At 36.3% G+C, this 17,783-nt stretch overlaps 4 protein-coding genes across 4 annotated transcripts; 1 reads left to right on the top strand and 3 right to left on the bottom strand.

The window, feature by feature from the left end:
• Nucleotides 1-2,334: 2,334 nt before the first annotated feature.
• Nucleotides 2,335-10,367, bottom strand: LOC114526945 (phosducin-like protein 3). Its single transcript, XM_028548492.1, has 4 exons — nt 10,025-10,367; nt 9,504-9,647; nt 8,819-9,027; nt 2,335-2,505 (listed from the first exon to the last, which is right to left on the bottom strand). Exons 1-4 carry the CDS (start codon nt 10,255-10,257, stop codon nt 2,354-2,356), a joined length of 738 nt encoding a protein of 245 aa, XP_028404293.1. The 5' UTR covers nt 10,258-10,367; the 3' UTR covers nt 2,335-2,353.
• Nucleotides 2,692-4,490, top strand: LOC114526944. The gene is made up of 3 exons (XM_028548491.1): nt 2,692-3,121; nt 3,211-3,684; nt 3,773-4,490. Exons 1-3 carry the CDS (start codon nt 2,993-2,995, stop codon nt 4,322-4,324), a joined length of 1,155 nt encoding a protein of 384 aa, XP_028404292.1. The 5' UTR covers nt 2,692-2,992; the 3' UTR covers nt 4,325-4,490.
• LOC114526943 lies at nt 4,519-8,528 on the bottom strand. Its single transcript, XM_028548490.1, has 3 exons — nt 8,235-8,528; nt 6,749-7,694; nt 4,519-6,303 (listed from the first exon to the last, which is right to left on the bottom strand). The coding sequence occupies exons 1-3, from the start codon at nt 8,464-8,466 to the stop codon at nt 4,797-4,799; spliced, it is 2,685 nt and encodes an 894-aa protein (XP_028404291.1). The 5' UTR covers nt 8,467-8,528; the 3' UTR covers nt 4,519-4,796.
• Nucleotides 10,368-10,680: 313 nt separating the features above from the next.
• Nucleotides 10,681-17,650, bottom strand: LOC114526897 (dolichyl-diphosphooligosaccharide--protein glycosyltransferase subunit 2-like). Its single transcript, XM_028548431.1, has 24 exons — nt 17,579-17,650; nt 16,467-16,663; nt 16,132-16,227; nt 15,945-16,053; nt 15,716-15,785; nt 15,418-15,487; nt 15,271-15,315; nt 15,101-15,190; nt 14,098-14,205; nt 13,852-13,920; nt 13,539-13,660; nt 13,343-13,402; nt 13,199-13,250; nt 13,016-13,107; nt 12,786-12,900; nt 12,596-12,685; nt 12,425-12,481; nt 12,304-12,354; nt 11,839-11,922; nt 11,482-11,577; nt 11,315-11,390; nt 11,123-11,160; nt 10,947-11,038; nt 10,681-10,850 (listed from the first exon to the last, which is right to left on the bottom strand). The coding sequence occupies exons 1-24, from the start codon at nt 17,589-17,591 to the stop codon at nt 10,838-10,840; spliced, it is 1,905 nt and encodes a 634-aa protein (XP_028404232.1). The 5' UTR covers nt 17,592-17,650; the 3' UTR covers nt 10,681-10,837.
• Between the last annotated feature and the right edge of the window lie 133 nt (nt 17,651-17,783).

The raw sequence follows: 17,783 nt of genomic DNA on the forward strand, positions 1-17,783 counted from the left end.
TGGTGATTGTTGGAAACCTACACCAACTTATTCATAATAACCTTACAATGTTTGATTAATAACGAAAATTTTCATCTAAAACGAGATTCGAGCCCTTGACTGTCGACACGTGAGACTAACGTCTTGACCACAACACTACAAGATCTTGTGCTGAACAGCTAAAGTTATTTAATTTACTTTATCCTTTTCACCGGAAGTTCATAATCAAAAACGGTTATGGTAGGATTCGAACCATTGATTACCACTTGGGAGACCATTGCTTTCGCCACTAGACTACGGGATGTTGTGCTCAACAGCTATGGTTATTTCATTTAGTTTATCGATCCTTTTAACGAAAGTCATAATTAAAAACGATTATGGTAGGATTCGAACCATCGCTTTACCACTTGGGAGAGCATTGTCTTCTCCACTAGACTGGGAGATCCTGTGCTGAACGGTTAGGGGTATTTAATTTACTTTATCCTTTTCACGAAGTTCATAATTAAAAACTGTTATGGTGGGATCCGAACCAACGATTTACCACTTCGGAGACAACTGTCTTCACCATTAGACCACGAGATATTGCGCTAAACGGTTGTGGTTATTTAATTTACTTCATCCTTTTCGCGAAGGACATAATGAAAAACAACGATACTCGGATTCGAACCCTCGACTTATCACGCCGGAGATCATTGAGGACGTTTTTTTACCTAAACCTTTTTTTCAGTTCATAATGAAAAAGATAAAAAGTTCGTGACACGCAGTGGATTCAACACCAAAAAGTCCAAAAGCCGAGGGCTTAGTATATATTACATTGCTCAAACTCATGATTGTGGGATTATTATTCGTTTACTGCGACTGCGCAATGTTTTTAATATTAAATTTGGCTCTTTATCGTTTTGCAATAGCCTTTAAGTATGTTCCAAGTGTCCTTTTTAACTCACTGATTTTACTATAAGCTAAAACCAGTTGATTTAGTTAAGAAATGAAGTGAATTAACAATATTTAAAATTTTGTTGACTTCATGGAATAGTGCACATAGTGCGGGAATGACCACAAGCACAATTAAATCACACGCGCAGATAATTAAATATAGTACATGTACGTGCACGTTGCATTTTTGACAATTTCCAATTAGCATGATAAAAGAAAGTTGATTGAAATCACAGTCTCTCAGTTTGGGCGACCATTTTGTTTACCATTAGACCAACACTTGATGTTGAGGGGGCTATGTTTAATTATTTCACTTAAATCTTTTTAAGGTCAAAATGAAAAACATTCTTCGCCAAGATTCAAACCGTCAACTTAAAAGTTGCGAGAGCATTGTCTTCACCACTGGTTATTCCCTTAACTTACCTTTTCGCAAAGTTCATAATAAAAACGTCTATGGTGGGAACAGGTGGGATTCGAACCACCGATTTGCCACTTCGGAGACCACTGTCTTTACCATTAGACCACGAGGTATTGCGTTGAATGGTTGTGGTTATTTGATTTACTTTATCCTTTTCGTGAAGGACATAATGAAAAATGATTATGGTGGGATTTGAACCATTACTTTACCACTTGGGAAACCACTGTCTTCACCATTAGACCACGGGATATTGCGCTGAAGGGTTGTGGTTATTTAATTTACTTTATCCTTTTCGCGAAGTTCATAATGAAAAACGATTATGGTGGGATTCGAACCATCAACTTACCACTTGGGGAACCATTGTCTTTGCCACTAAACCACGATACCTTCTGCTGAACGGCTAAGGTTATTTATGTTGATTTAATCCTTTTCACCAACTTCATAATGAAAAAAAAAAGTTGTGCTCGGATCCGAACCATCGACTTACCACTTGCGAGTCAATTGTGTTCTCCACTAGACTATTGGAGACCTTGTGATGTATGGCTATGGTTATTTAATTTCAATTATCCTTTTCTCGAAGGTCATTATGAAAAACAGTTATGCTTGGATTCGAACGATCGACTTACCTTATAAGCCAGGTAGCCCACTGTCTTAACCACGAAACCACGAGATTTTTCCCTAAACGACTATGGTTATTTAATTTACTTTATCCAATTCCAGATTGTCAAAGGTCTTAATGAAGATGGTCTGGTAAAGTTTGTGCCTTTCTCTCACTTCTGACTTTATGCTGAATAAATAACTTTGATGTATTAAAATGAGCGTATAACACGATCCTGGAAGTGGTGTAGTCATTCCAGGAATAGCATGTGCTTGTTTTGTGTCACGAAGGCTCATTTCAATACCTCAAAATCATCTCAGGTTGAAACCCATGCTGTAACCAAAGCTCATGTAGACAAAAACACCATCAACGGAGACAAGTTTTTATAAATATATTTTTTATTCGCTACATTTTTGAAATATTTATCAGTCATCGTCATCATCATCATCGTCGTCATATTGTTGGCCACCCGAACGTAAAGATGATGTCATAACGTCTCTGATTTGTCGCTTTCTCCTGGGATCTTCCTCAAGCTCTGTTTTTACTGCACCACTTTCAGATAACATCCATTCCAAGTCTGCAAGAAAAACATAACAGAAACGATTCATGATAAAGAGACTTGGTATATATATTAGCGAGGTTCAGATTTGACTACCACTACGACTACCCATAGTTATTGTAGTGGGAGGGTTTGGAAGACCGGCAAACTTCAAAGTGACACGTGACTATTCGATACTTGAACTCGAAGAAAGACATCACGTGACAGTCAAGGTGCATACATTTTAATTTTGTAGTATAATTTTATGTTGCCGATCAGAAAATTTGGATTTTTTCGATAGTTTTACAACGATTTCATAAATATTGCATTTTTGTCGTACTTTACTTATGCGAAAGGCAACGTTTGAGACCTTTTTATGTGCTATTGGTCCAGCTGCTTCCGCTGTATATAGTATCGACGGGGTGCCAGCTATCATATTTCAAGTCACAAGTATATTTAGTGAACCTTCAGACAGCGATACTCTTCGAATAGACACAATAAAACTCAGCTTTTACGTATTGGAAACATGGATATAGATGATGAGTACGAATCCGAGTTTCCTGTTAGCCTTTGCTCCGACTTCGAGCAAACTATGGCACTTCTCGAGATGGATATTGAGGAGGTTCAGTCCGAAGTTGAACACTCGCTTGAAGAGGTAATAGAAATGGTATAGTCATACGGTAGTTACACTTCATACCGTTAGTATTACTAAAACCTTAATTGTTATTACACCTTTCCCTCCAGGTAGAAGGAAAGAAGCAGTTTCCTTGCAACTTCTGCGAGAAAGTTTGCAAATCGAAAGGTGGCTTAACGAAGCACCAGCGGAGTAAACACGTCGAACAAGTGGGTGAGAGTTCATCTTCATCTAAAATTGAGAAAAATGTGTTATCAGTGGAAAACGTGTGCTCTATTATCCGCGACATCGGTCGACATTTGGTTGACGAAAAACTTTATAAAGAGGAACAAACAGCAGAAATATTCAAGCTTTCTCCAACTGATTTATTTGTCAGCTTTGTCAATCAACTCTTACTGAAATTTAAAAGGAAGAGAAATCAAGACAAATTTCTTACAGAGTTTTATGGAAATTCATATGCCAACTGGAAAAAATTCTTTCATCCTTATGGAGAACAGAAAATAGTTTTTCTTATGTTAATCCATCTTCCCCAACGCCTGATTGGATTCCTAGAGAAAGGTCAAGATGACCAAGGAATATCAAAGGTATAGTTCTTATTTTAGATTGTTAAAATCACAAGTATTTTGCCAGTCCTGATAACCTTTTTTGATTTACTTGTTGACTAAATTTTAGGAGGAGATGTCCCTATTACCTCATGAATATGGACCATTATCTTACCTTACTGGTTATGTGATACGATCATTTTACCAAAAGAGCAAAAATTGTTCCAGAAGCAACTCCGCCCGCAACAAAGAAATTCAAGCTTTAATGTCATCAATGAGACAGGAAACAGAGAGGAATGAATATATTTCATCTTTATCAAGAGGTGGACTTTGGGCACCCCATGAATGGATTGTTAGGATTGCAGAGGTTGCTGAGTTGGCATTCAGAAAGAGTACAAATAAAGACAAGGTTACTTTTCTTCCAGTAGACATTATAGTTAATGAAGTATTAACTTCCCCTCTTGTTAAAAGCTTATGGAACAATATCATTCAAAACTGTTCTGTACAAATTTCAAAAGAATGTCAATGTTTATGTTTGGAAAATGTAGTGAAACTATATGTTACTGTCAGATCTTTTTCATTGGCTAAAGATATTGTAAATAAGTATAAACTGAGTCAACATACTCAGAAAACTAAAGCTCTACGAAAGGACCTGAAGAAAGCCAGTGAAGTATGCTTGTAATTATGTCATAAGTAATCTAGCACATTTGAGGTTAAAGGTTGAATAAATGGTGATTTGATACTCTATATAATTATTAAGTTTACAAGGTTTCTCGAAGATCATTATTGTACATTATTAGTTCATAAAAATTGCTTTCAGTACAGCTACAGTATGCAATATTTAAAAGAGGCTGTGACATCACATTACAAAAAATAGTGAACTCAATGAAGTTACTCATGAAAATAAAAGCTTCCCATATGTATTCTTATGTATATTAAAGATGCAATTTGAAAAAAACAACACTCTTTATTAGGCAGTCAGCACATTTTGCTAGTCTGTGACAGATAGTATTATTATTCTAAACCCACAGATGCCTAAAATTGAAAGTAAGACCTTAATTTGTGTTACTCATGCACTTAAATTTCAACAAAGCTCTATTTCAATAGGGAGGGGGGTGATGCAGCCTGTATATGTATTGTCTGAAATATTAGTGTCAATCAGTTAATGGTTTCTTCTTTTTTACTATTCTCTTGGGCAGCTGCTCATCGCTCACATTGCACCACTTACTTTTCTTTCCGGAATGCCGTCCTGATACATTCCCCTCAATTGATTTGGGTGCAACATCTCGCAAGGTGGCAATTCTTAGGTCATTATAGCCAAATTCTGCAGCTGATGGGTTGTCACTTCTTCGTCCTTGGGCACGCTGGTAGCCAAAGTACTCTTCAACGTCATCTTGACAAAAACGTTCAGTCAAAACAAAGTCAAACCCCTCACTCAACAAGAACTTGGTTGTTGCTATAACTGATTTGATTGACATCTTTAATCCACTGAAGGTTTGGGTACTCAAGAACATACGTCCTCTGTCATCATCAGTGAATGCTCCTTCTCTCAATTCTGTCGACAATTTCCAATTGTTTAGGTATTCCAGAAAGACATTTTGCAGCCAATTGAATCTCTCGTCATCCATACTTCTGTATGGAGCTAATAAAGCGTTGCGCTTCTTCTGGTGCTCGGTGGTGGATCGAACATTCATGCAGTCAAAAAAATCGTTCATCATCTTGCACAGTTTGGCGGTTTCCTCTGCTTCTCCCGATGAGAAATGGCGCTGTAGAGCTTGTGCAACTGTATTGCTCAACACTTGCACTGCCATGCTGACTTTCATCTTTGAATAGGACTTTAGGGCAATGTGATCTACGGTCAACTTAGGTAGCTGGTGGAGACCCGAATCAAGATCCGAGTAATATAGTTTGGCAATGTGTTCCCAGAGCAGGTACTTCTTGTTGTTCCACATGTAGCGTGTGCGCTTACCACTTCCAGAATTAAATAGGCAGTTTCTGGTAGTCTTAAGCAAATGTGGTGCATCAGAGAAGAAGTAGATTTTTCGACTTGAAGCAAAAAGATTTGGTGTGTAGTTTACCACTTCTGTACCTGGTTCGACCAAATCGGAATGCAGTTGGTAGAAGAGGCGATTAGGTGATGCTCCATCAGATACAGTGGCACAAACCCAGAGATTACACGTAAGCTCAAGTACAGATACAGCTTTCCAAAACAAAGGCATTATCTGATATGAAGTGACATCTTTAGTAAGAAAGTACGCAAGGGCATATTTAAGAACACTTGCAGCACCACGTACAAAAAATACCAGGGCATGGGTCGCAAGGTCAGACGATCCACTGCTAAGATTCAGTTCCTCTTCTCCAAGATCAACAAAGCCAATTAGTTCATTGGAGTGTTTATCAAAGACCAGCTTTGATTGGATTTTCATTTCATCAAATGAAAGGACAACATACCTCTGTATGTCAAAATACTGGCTTGTTTGATTCTTTAATCTTTCAATATTATCAGGATGAAAACCAGCCCTTGGCTTGAAGAAATTTCGGTAATCCCTGAGAGTTCTCTCACTTGGTAGTACCAAAACACCAGACTCTCGCAATTCTTTGTATGCTGCTGGAGACTTGGCATGAAGAGACAGGCAGAAACGGATGATATGAGGATGGTACCTGGCAATAATAAAAACATATTAATGACTGTATATAATAATCCATCAGGAGACTCTAATTGCCTAATGTAAAATAAAATAAGTAATATTTTTCCCAGTCTAAGGGCCAAAGGCACAAAAATGTTTTCTCACACAATCCAGGATAATAAATCTAGGGTGAACTGTTAAGAGTATTGTACAGGTTGACTATACAAAGCCACTTCTAGTTCTAGTTATTGAATTAAAGATTGGGTGCCATATACAGTCTACTTTTTCATATCTTTTCATTCAATCTTTTTTAAATGGCCTTCAGCACCCTGTCTACAATAACTTTCCTTCTGTTGTATGTCTTTTCCTATTTCAAACAACAATATTAAGGCCTACAATCATGGTGCAGTATACCTCCCAGCAGTGTGTGAAAAGTATGAATAGATAAACTATGTCATGCAAAAAACATGCTTCACTACCTTCTTCCAAATTTTGGCATAGCTAGTAGTTTCCTTTGCTGCTCCCAGAAAACTTTCATGTGGGGGGTTACATCATCACTTCTGTCAGCAAGAATTGCCAAGATATCTTTTTCCATTGTTTCGTCGATAGGGATGCTGTTGCTCTCAATTTCTTTCTCCAGTTCAGCAATTCGACCCTCAAGTTCTTTACAAACCAGCCTTTGCTGTTGAACAGTGGCAATTAACCTCTCCTTACTTGAGCCAGACAGGGGTGCATTACTTTTCAGAGGCTCTGTTCCTTTCTTGACAGCACTCTCTTTCATTTTTGTAAGGGATTTTTCCTTTTTGATACAATCAGAACAGGAGACGTTGCTGCAAAGCAACTCACAATGCTCTGACCTGATAAACACATGAGCCTGAAATGGTGGACCATCTTCTTCATAGCACTTTCGCTCAATTGGGATTGTATGTCTCATGACACTGCTGGCACCACAAGTCGGACTGGGATCTTCACATAAAGAGACAATGTGTTTCTCTTTACTTAGACCTTGACAAACTTGAGCACTTTCCAAAGTGGCCATTAGGGTAGAGATGGATGTATGCTTTAAAGATCTTTTGTGACTAACATAAATATAATGGTCATCTGGTAAAAACCAGTTGTACACAGCAACAGAAAAGGTGAGTTCAGAAACAACTGACAAGGAAAGCTTTGGTAGGGTATAAGGTGGCTGGAAAAACTCAAAAACTATACTGTCCTCTTCCCCTTTTTTGCACCATCTGTTCATCTTCAATGGTAATATCTTTTGTTGAAAGTGTTTAAAGTTTCGATAAACCACTAGGACAGGATCATCAATTTGCTGTCGCACTAGATCACGCCTTGGTGTAGCAGGAGGTGGAGGTGGTATACTCTTCACTGGCAAGTTTAAGGATGGAATTGCTCCACGAGCTAATATCTTACGAGTAGAAACTGAAAAAGAAAAAGACCTACTGTTAAATATATATAATCACCCTAGCATAGCTTTTACGAGTTTCAATATGAAACACGATAGACATTGCAAAAATTACTGATAATCTTTAAAGATCAGAGGAATCATACTTTTAGAAGATATCTATTGCAAACTTTACAGCATGAGTGACTATAATCAACAAATGAACTACCTATCACAGTAACTGCATATAGACATCGTCGTAAGGACAAATTATTTACTATGAAATTTCATATGGAAATACAACCCCTAAAAACGTTTGACAATTGAAATACAGTAGGCGAAATATCACCTTAAATTTGTCTTTTTTTAACAACTCCTATCTTGAGTTTTTTGGTTTACACATAGTACATTATCCACTGGGATTTTCTGACGCAAACTTGTGCCAAACAACTAATTATATGCATACAGGGGACTATTGTTTTCGACTCTGAAGGGTCGTGATCGTAAGGGCTTAAAAACCGCACCGATATGTAAATTTAGGAATAATATTATCAAATCAAAAATAAGAATATACTTACAAGTCTCATATTCTTCTTTCCTAAAATGCTTCTCACACACATACAGGTTTCCGCTATTGATTTGTCGACGCAAACCTTCGTCTACAACACGGTCCTTGGTGATAACACTTATCCAAGCTTCGCGAGTTTTCTTCGATAACTCATCTGTTTCCGAAGGGATTTTAAAAATTCCTACCCCGACGTGCTTTCGACTTGTCGCGCAACCAAATATGGAGCAATTCGCTCCTGGCATCGCGAAAAAGACGCCAAAATACAATGTTTTTGTGTCGCGCTTCCTTTAATCTATATGATTTTACGATGAAAACAACTCTGTTCGATGCACCTTGGTTCCCACGTGATTAAAGACAATAAGTTTTTTAGTCACGTGACCCGGTCTTCCAAACCCTCCCACTACAATAACTATGGACTACCACAACCTTTGAGGGAATATAAACCAATCAAATGCAATAGGTCGATCAGACTAACCAATCACGAGCTTGATAGATTAGCGAGAGGTAGCGGAAGTGGTAGTGGAACCAAATCTGAACCTCGCTATTATGCAATGTTTAAGACGGGAACAGATTTTAGAAGGATTCAATTCTTACCTTCAAGAGAGCAATTCATTCCATCGAAAGCTATTGGTCCTATGTATTGTTTTACCATATCACCATTACGGTACACAAATATCGTTGGTAGGTTCTTATCGGGATAGTTTGGGATGCATGTGGTTGATATGCTTTTTAGAAATTTAGTCGTTGGAAATTTTTGGGCTAATTGTTGAAGGTGACGATTAAGCAATGCACATAATGGAATCCTAGAAAAAAAAGTGCAAATAGTTTTTAGTGAATTGGGCAATAAAAACTTTTCAGCAGTTTCAGAGGCTTTCACCTGTAGTTATGCAATCCTATCCCACTTTACTTCACTCCATTCAAACCTTTTCCACTATTCGTTTATATTCCATTCCATATTCCTACAACAAGCCATTCCATTTCACTCCATTCCATTTCACTCCAATTCACTTCATCCCATACTATTACTTTCCATTCCATTCCATTCTATTCTATCTCACCCCATCTGTCCATCCAAAAACCAATCCATTCTATCCCATTCTACTCTTCTCCATTCCTTCCCATCTCTTTCTATCCCATTATGCTCATTTCCCCCTATCCACTCTAATCTCATTTCAACTTATTATAATTCAACCCATTTATCAATCTTAATTTACCCACTCTGTTCTATTCCATCCCAACCTATCCCATTTTACTCCACTCTAGCCATCATCATACTCACCCAGTCTTATAAAGATGTAAAACAACCCATATTCCGTCCCCAGCCTTGTTCACTTCCTGGACATAATCAACAGCTGTGATCTCCATCATTTCTCCAAATCTTGCTGCCTGTTGGTGTTTCCTCATCTCCGCTAGACGCTGTTTTCTGGTGAAATAGGAATGCCAGAGTAAGTTAAATACAGCAGCATTAAGTAGGGTTTAAATAAGCCCAACAGCTGCTACTTCATTTCCAAATTTTAAAACCTTGGATGTATTTAAATAAAGTGCTGTCTTAGTCACCTTAGTGCCCTAGGCTTTAATCTGAAACTCTGTTTGGAGGAAACTAGTCATTTAAAAAAGTAATGAGCAATCAAAAGACATACTCAATAGTAATACCATTTACATAGTAATACCCACAAAGATATACCCTTAACTACAGAGAACCTGAGATATCATGTACAATGAATCATATTATACTTCCTTTACATGTGAAGTTTTACTGACAATCGCCATTCAATGAACAGCATGTTATGTATAACTTACCGATATTCCTCTAGTACTCTCTCATCTTCCTCGTCTTCAAACTCATCTAGCTCATCTAAAGTCATATCTTCATAGTTCTTTACGACATTCTCTCCTGTTCTCTTACTTATCGTGTCCTCAACCAAGTTCACAATTTGGTCTTCAGAAATCTCAACTTCTTTTTGTTTAGGCGGCAAGATTCCTTTCGCTCTAAGTACATCGTTCCACTCTGTGTCTTCGTTTGGGTCTTGCATCGTTTGAAACGAGATAAAGTTTTAAAAAAGACGAGAAAAGTATTAAAAAAATTTGATTTGAAAACTAGAAAAGTTCGACTTTTCACCCTCCACACCTTACGATTTGTTGATATTGCTATAACGATTCTTACACCAAGTATCGAAAACCACGCTGAACGCAATACATCACCTTTACACTGGAATAACAAATAACAACCACCACTATCTGCTGGTACAGTTTTAGTTACATTTTACCGATTTTAGCCTTTGCCATGAAAATTTGACTGGTCTTATACGGTGATACAGTATCGAATAAAGAAAGTTTTTTTACTGCTAGAAAGCCAGATTTCGAAAATAAAGCTAAATAAACAGTTCAAAATAGTCTGAAGTCCCCACCATCTAAAAACACCCCTTCCCATTCAAACAACGAAAACTGCATTTTCAGGAACTACAAAGGTGTTTTATTTCAATTTAAATTACTAATATTGTTCATAAGGCAGAGTATCTCTTCATAAAAACAGCAGATTTTAGCTTTAGGGTTGTGCTATTACATCAAATATCATTAGACGTCTTTCTTCTCTCCAAATAAGTGTACAAATGCCTACTTTTGTGTTCTAAAAAAAAAAAGAAAAAAACCCAGAAATTAATTAGGGTGAAAACATTACCTCAGTAGTCAGTGTTTGGAATTAAAAAATCCAATGAAACTTTACCTTTGAGCAGCTAGATTTGCCAAAAGAGAGTTTCCAGCAAGGAAAGTTATCGATCCTATCAAAGCTAATAATTTCAAAGTACTAAACATATTCTAAAAGAGAAATATATAATAGTTTTAGGAAACAATATCATCACAGCTATAGTGACAGTATACTCATAAATTGCCAAGTCTTACCAAAGACGTCCAGAAAGCGTACATCAGAAGAAATATGGCTACAAAAGAAAAAGATTGATAAACAAATAGCCAAGCTTTACACAAGAGACGGAATTGTATCAAGTGCAGAAGAGTATACACTTAATTTTATGGACTCAAATCTTAGCTTGAATTGAATATCCAGGGGAAAAAACAAGAATTTCAAGAGCTTACCTCCTAGACCCAGGTGGAACACAATAGCAGGAATGGAGAATTGGAAATTTGATAAATTTACACCAAGTTTCATCCACTAAATTTACAAGATAAACACGTTAGAAGCTGAGATCCATGTCTGCAAGAGATTTCTTTCAGCTAAAGTTTTTAAACAGCTTCCAACTTACGGCAACAAAAAGGACAAGGAGTGGCAACAACACAAGAATAGTGAACGCAGTTGAGACCGTCTTTGGAGGACGCTTTTCTGGTTGACGGAAGGAGTGCTAGAAAAATAGTAACATTGAATAAATACGAGATCATCTCTTTACATCGAGACAGAACAGATTTAGAGCTATTGTAATCTCTCATTAGTCAAGTCTTTTCTATATTGAGAAATCTTGGTGGAGGAGAGATAGTTAATCTGGCATCTTTTGAATGTTAAATACACTGAAAGTTACTCAACACGAGCTCATGTTTTCAGATGCACCCAGACGAAAAGACTATTACTGTATAAAAACAGTAACATTTCTTCCCATTTTACCCACCTGAATTTCCGGTTTTGGTTTAAATTGACTGCCCTTTTGCTGTGGTGTCTCTGGGCTACTAGCAAATGTTAGTTGAATTTTTCCCTAGCAAAATACAATGAATTTAAATCTACCTTATACTGACCAAAACTTGTTTGTTGTTTTACAAAACATTGCTTTCATTATATACTAATGTATGTCATCTCTCATTAGTCAAGTCATTTCTATATTGAGAAATCTTGGTGGAGGAGAGATTTATCAATCTGGCATCTTTTGAATGTTAAATACACAGAGTTATTTAACACGAGCTCATGTTTTAAGATGCCCACTCAACTTTAACAACAATGAAAATCTCAAAGGCTGTGCAATATGTTACATTTCAAATAAATATTGAAACCACTACTAAAAGACTATCTGATATAAACGAAGTTGAAAGATTCTACAATAAGCAAATATTATATGTGATTTGAAAGTCACAAAACTTACGATGGTCCATAGAAGAGAATTTTCAATTGCAGCATCGCCAATGATGAGATCCTAACAGATATCAGAACTTAAATAAAGGCAAATGCAGGTGAATGGCAGCTAATGTCTTTATCAAACTTACAATCTGATATTCTCCAGACAGGGAGCCAAATGAATCCTTTGAAGCAGCGCTGACATCCTAACACAAGAGGATTTTATACATGTTATAAGCTAAGCTAGTCATAGTGCCTAAGTTTTACTATCCCAAAGTAACATAAACAAGATTGCCATTCTACTAGTAAACTAAACATACCAAATCGAATTTGTAAACTTTGCCTCCCTCTGGCTCAGCAACAAAGAAGATTTCCTGATTAGTTTTGGCGTTCGTGAGTCGTACAAAAGTCTGAAAAATGAACAACAAAAATATTATTATAAGAATGGAACAGGAGAGGGATGATGTGCTCAAAATTGAAAGTTTAAAATAGAAGGAAATGATACCTTACCTGGTGGGCAGTCATTACTTTTTGTGCAGAAATATCTTTAAGTGAGAATGTCATTGTAACCTTTTGGTGATGATCTGCCTCTAAAGTTTTATCAAGACCTCGTGGATAACTCACACTGAAATTAGGTAGAAAAGCTTATGCAGTGATTGAACTCAATAGCATTACCTATTGGTCTGAAATAAAGTTCAGACATGCAGTTTTTACCACGTCTATTTTAAAACAAAACTCACCTTACAGAGCTGACTAGTGATGCATGTTCTTTATCGAGAATTGAAATTGAAATGGCTTCAACAGCAACTGTTGTGACCACTTTGAATGGAAGCTAAAATTGAAGTTTATAAAGTGATTTCTTATTTTCACGAGGCAACCAGCAATCTTATCTTGTAGTTTCTATATAAATTAAAGATAACTACCTCAATATCAGTCAGTCCAAGAAGTCTTTTGTCTGGTTGGCCTGGTTTTAAACTACGGATAAAAGAAACATGTAGAATTTTTAGCTTAGAATGCTCCGACTTTCACAGGTGTGATATGTGAGATTTTTTCAACTGCTTGCTTACCTCAAGACAATTTTGTAAAACCCAGCAGGAAGCTTGAAGTTCACTACATCAATTTGGTAACTACAGAAAGAGATATAACACTTTATAAGTTAAGGCTTAAAGGATGAACCCAAGTAATTATTATAGCTAAAATACAGTACCATACATGAGCATTTATACCACTGACTTATTTAGGTTCTAAGAACAACACACTTACTAGTCTTTCTGTTCTGAGAAAGGTTTCTTGGAAATCAATTCTTCATCATTTTTGTCGAGAATACTGTCTGCAGTCACAGACATTTTGGTGAAAGGGTTGTCAAGCGTGTTTGTAACACGCACCTAAATTGAAGGTAAGTTGCATTGTTTATGACAAAGCCTAAATAATGACAATGCTTCACTAAATGTTACTTTAAAGCTCATGTACTTCCAAACAGGTTTGAAATCCAAGCTAATACAAATGGATTACAACCTATATGTGCCCTTTTAAGCTTAGTAAATGTTGTAGCTTTAGAGGATATAAATTTCATTACCTTGAGAAGTTTGTTTTCATCTGAAATAGCTGCAGTGCTATACATCCGTGCAATGACTGGAATTTGAAACTAATAAAGATAAATTCACATATAAGTGCTATTGTCAAAGCCAATGTCCTTATAACCAAAGCATTTTGCAATTCCCAAAGAAGTTCCATGGTATGGAATCAAAATATGACCTTTTAAGAGGGTTTTACAGCTAATTATGTTTTCCTATTTAAGTAAATATGGATCTTCATTAGTCACCTGGTTATCAGCGTATGTTCTTAGAGAACTGAGCAGATAAAATGTTTCATAAGAACTTTGGACATATTTTCTTGAGAGCAGATAGTTGGTGAACTTTTGAGCTTGGTCCTAAAAAATGGAAATGAGAATATTTTTTTCTTGAGACTATTTTCCCCTGATAACTGATTTTTGGAAAATCATGTTTAGTTTTAGTTCTAAAATATATAATAAGTGAATATAATCACAGGCAGCCCGGTCACTGCTGTTACGTCATGCTATTATATATGTATATAATTACAATAAGGCTGGCAACTCTCTCGCAAAAAATATAATACATACATTAATACCATCGCTTAAAACAAAAATATTACGCTAGTTTCTTAAAAAAAAACTACATACAAAACACCTTGGATATATTGATTATATTTATCTGTCGTTTTTAGACTTGAAAAAAACTCTAAAATGCTCAAATTTTACGAATTAAAAGTGTATTTTCGTTAAAATTTTGCGAAACAGAGGCGGGATGCAATTTACTCGACAAACGTCATCATCGGAGAATTCGTCGGCAAACTCCTGATTGGCTGTGGCAAGTTCGGAAAATTACGAAGGTCAACTCAATCAAGAAAAAAGATCTTCGTAATTTTCCGAACTTGCCACAGCCAATCAGAAGTTTGCCGACGAATTCTCCGATGATGACGTTTGTCGAGTAAATTGCATCCCGCCTCTGTTTCGCAAAATTTCAACGAAAACACACTTTTAATTCGTAAAATTTGAGCATTTTAGAGTTTTTTTCAAGTCTAAAAATGACAGATAAATATAGTCAATATATCCAAGGTGTTTTGTATGTAGTTTTTTTTTAAGAAACTAGCGTAGTATTTTTGTATTAAGCGATGGTATTAATGTATGTATTATATTTTTTGCGAGAGAGTTGCCAGCCTTATTGTAATTATATACATATATAATAGCATGACGTAACAGCAGTGACCGGGCTGCCTGTGATATAATTAAATAAGTATGAACTCACTTCAGTAATTGTTGGAGCTTTTTTCACATGTGCTGCTAATTTGTACACTCCAGTAATGAAGTCTGCAGTCACCATTAATCCACCCTCAAACTAATAAAATAACCACAAATTGAAGCCATTTCTAACAATGTAAAAGTAAGGAAACAAATACAAATTTCAGTTTGCTGTACCTGAAGAAAAGTGTCTGCAATTTCATCAGCCTGTGCAACAGCATCCTGAAAGGAGAATCATAATTTAATTAAAAATAAATAATGGGCAAATAAAAAAAACAAAGAAATCTAACTTAAAAGTTGTACATTTACACAGTCTATTATTACCTCTATAGCATCAAATGCAAACGAGACATCACCAGCTAAATGAGATGCAGCGAACAACGTATTGGTAACACTAACAAAAGACACATTTAAATATGAATAAGCTGCTGACAACGGCCAGAAATTTCAGCCTTGTATACTATGTACTTTACTGGCAAATTTTTAATTTCAAACTGTAGCTGACCTAGATAACAGATTAACAAGGCTGAAAAAAAGCTGTGAACACAAGAGCTTTTCTTAATGGCATTTTAAGACACCCTTTTAACATAAGGAAAGCATGCCAAATTCTTGTTTATTTCACCTTGGGACAAATTCTTCTTTTTCTTCTTTTAGAATGCTTTTCAAAGCATCTGATGTGGCTTTTTCATCAACTAAACAAATTGTATTAAACCCAAAACTGACAAAAGTCTTCCACTGAGTAACATAGTCTGACATTAGGGGATAAGACAATAATACAAATACAGGAATACCTAGGCTTATTGTACTCCTGAAAACAATTGTATTTTCGATATGTAATAGTATTGACATACCTTTCAGACCAAGGTTGACTAGGGACTCAACAGCGAAACGGATTAATTCTGTGTCTGATTTGTCATTCAAAGCTGCTGTTAATGTTGCTTGTGCACCATCGACTTTCACCTACAACAAATGGTATCCCTCTTACATTTGTAACTTGTCAGCATTTCAAGTGACTTTTATCAATCTCTAGTCGACTACCTGACAGTTTCCAAGAAGTTTTCCAATTGATGATCCAAAAAAAATTAAGGCAATGTCTTTTGGATCAATGTTCTTGTTTACAAATTTACAGATCTCCTATAATTGAAAATATTTTACACAATGAATTTCAAACAAAACAATGTTTTTTCAATTGTGATAATTGGATTATAGAGAATTCCCTTGACCAGTAACAATCGAAAGAAAGCAGTAAATTTCATTCAATAAAGAAATTCAACCAAATGGGGAACTGCATTTCAGGGATTTTTGCAAGTGCTGACTATCAATGGCGGCAGGTGACTATCAATATGTTCCAAGGTGACTTCTTTTTGCCCTACCTCAGATTTTGGTACTTTGGAATTCAGCAGAGTGAGAGAGGCTACATTATAGAAGGTTGTTTCCAAGTCTTTTCCAGGAAGATCCGCAGACAACTGCGCTTTAATTCTACCCTGTTCTTCAAGAGTTAGCACGGTGGTAGGTGCTGCACACAACCCAACGGTTAACACACAAAGTAACACCAACACGCTGGCTGTGACTACAAAATGAATATTGGTTCTCATTTTAACCAAATGGGCAGTATGGCTCCAAAGCATTAAACTAAAACTAGGTACACCACAGTGGATATAGATCAGTGGCTAAGCAGGATATTAGGACAGATACAACATTGTAATATATATTTTTTGCGACCATCAACAAGTGCTTTGGTATTGCAAAAACTGAAGTGAAAACAGTGTCACAGCTAGGGGAAGGCTAGCTTCTTTGGCATGTTTTTTACTCATCAAATGGCAAATCTTATCATTGAGGAATGAAACCTACATACATTAATTAAAAATGCCAAATAATGGGTCTTAAACAAGGGATTGATCGATTTAATCTCATATTTCATTAAAATTGCATTTCTTGTGGTTCCACAGTGACAGTGCAGACCTAATGGTAAAGTACAACTAAGTACCAGGTGGTATTATGAAATGCCTGCAATCAAGCCAAATATTGACCCATTGCAGTTTTTTGAAAAATTTAGAATTGAAGATGTTCCCCAAATTTCAATTCATTTGACAAATTTTTATAGCCTATAGAACCAAGTAGAGAACTCTCCCTCATTGTGGTATAATTTTCAAACAAAATCGTGGATGTAGCTGGTGTGAAACAAATATTCAAAGCAACGATGACCGCTTTTTTCATTCACACAACAAATCCCGCATTGCTTAGACTCTTCCGGCAGCAGCGTCTAAGAACACCTTGCACCGTGTTCAATATGAAATGTACTTTTGCAATATTCAATGTTTCAACGGCTAAAATATCCAGTCTATTTTACGCGATTGCCAGGTTTTTACATGCTATTAAAAGCCGATGTATTATTTGAAACGATTCAATAGTTATAAACACTATTTCACACACAGAACAGGGAGAAATATGGGAGTTAAAACAACAACATTGATCCTTTCTTTACCTCGTGTGGCCATCTTTGTAAAGAGAACGTGTCAGGTCGGAAGAACGTCACGTGACGGCGCGCACAGCAAACCCGAGAAAAATCCTTTTAACTACCGTCGTTTTGCACACCATGAACACTCGCAGCAAAGATATTCTTAAACTTTCACGTTTTTAGAGATGTTAACAGGGAATTACTGCTATGTAATGGCCTTTTTTTACCAGGA

Source organism: Dendronephthya gigantea, unplaced genomic scaffold (assembly GCF_004324835.1).
Source record: "Dendronephthya gigantea isolate DGI-Jeju-01 unplaced genomic scaffold, DenGig_1.0 000042F, whole genome shotgun sequence".
Lineage (NCBI taxonomy): Eukaryota > Metazoa > Cnidaria > Anthozoa > Malacalcyonacea > Nephtheidae > Dendronephthya > Dendronephthya gigantea.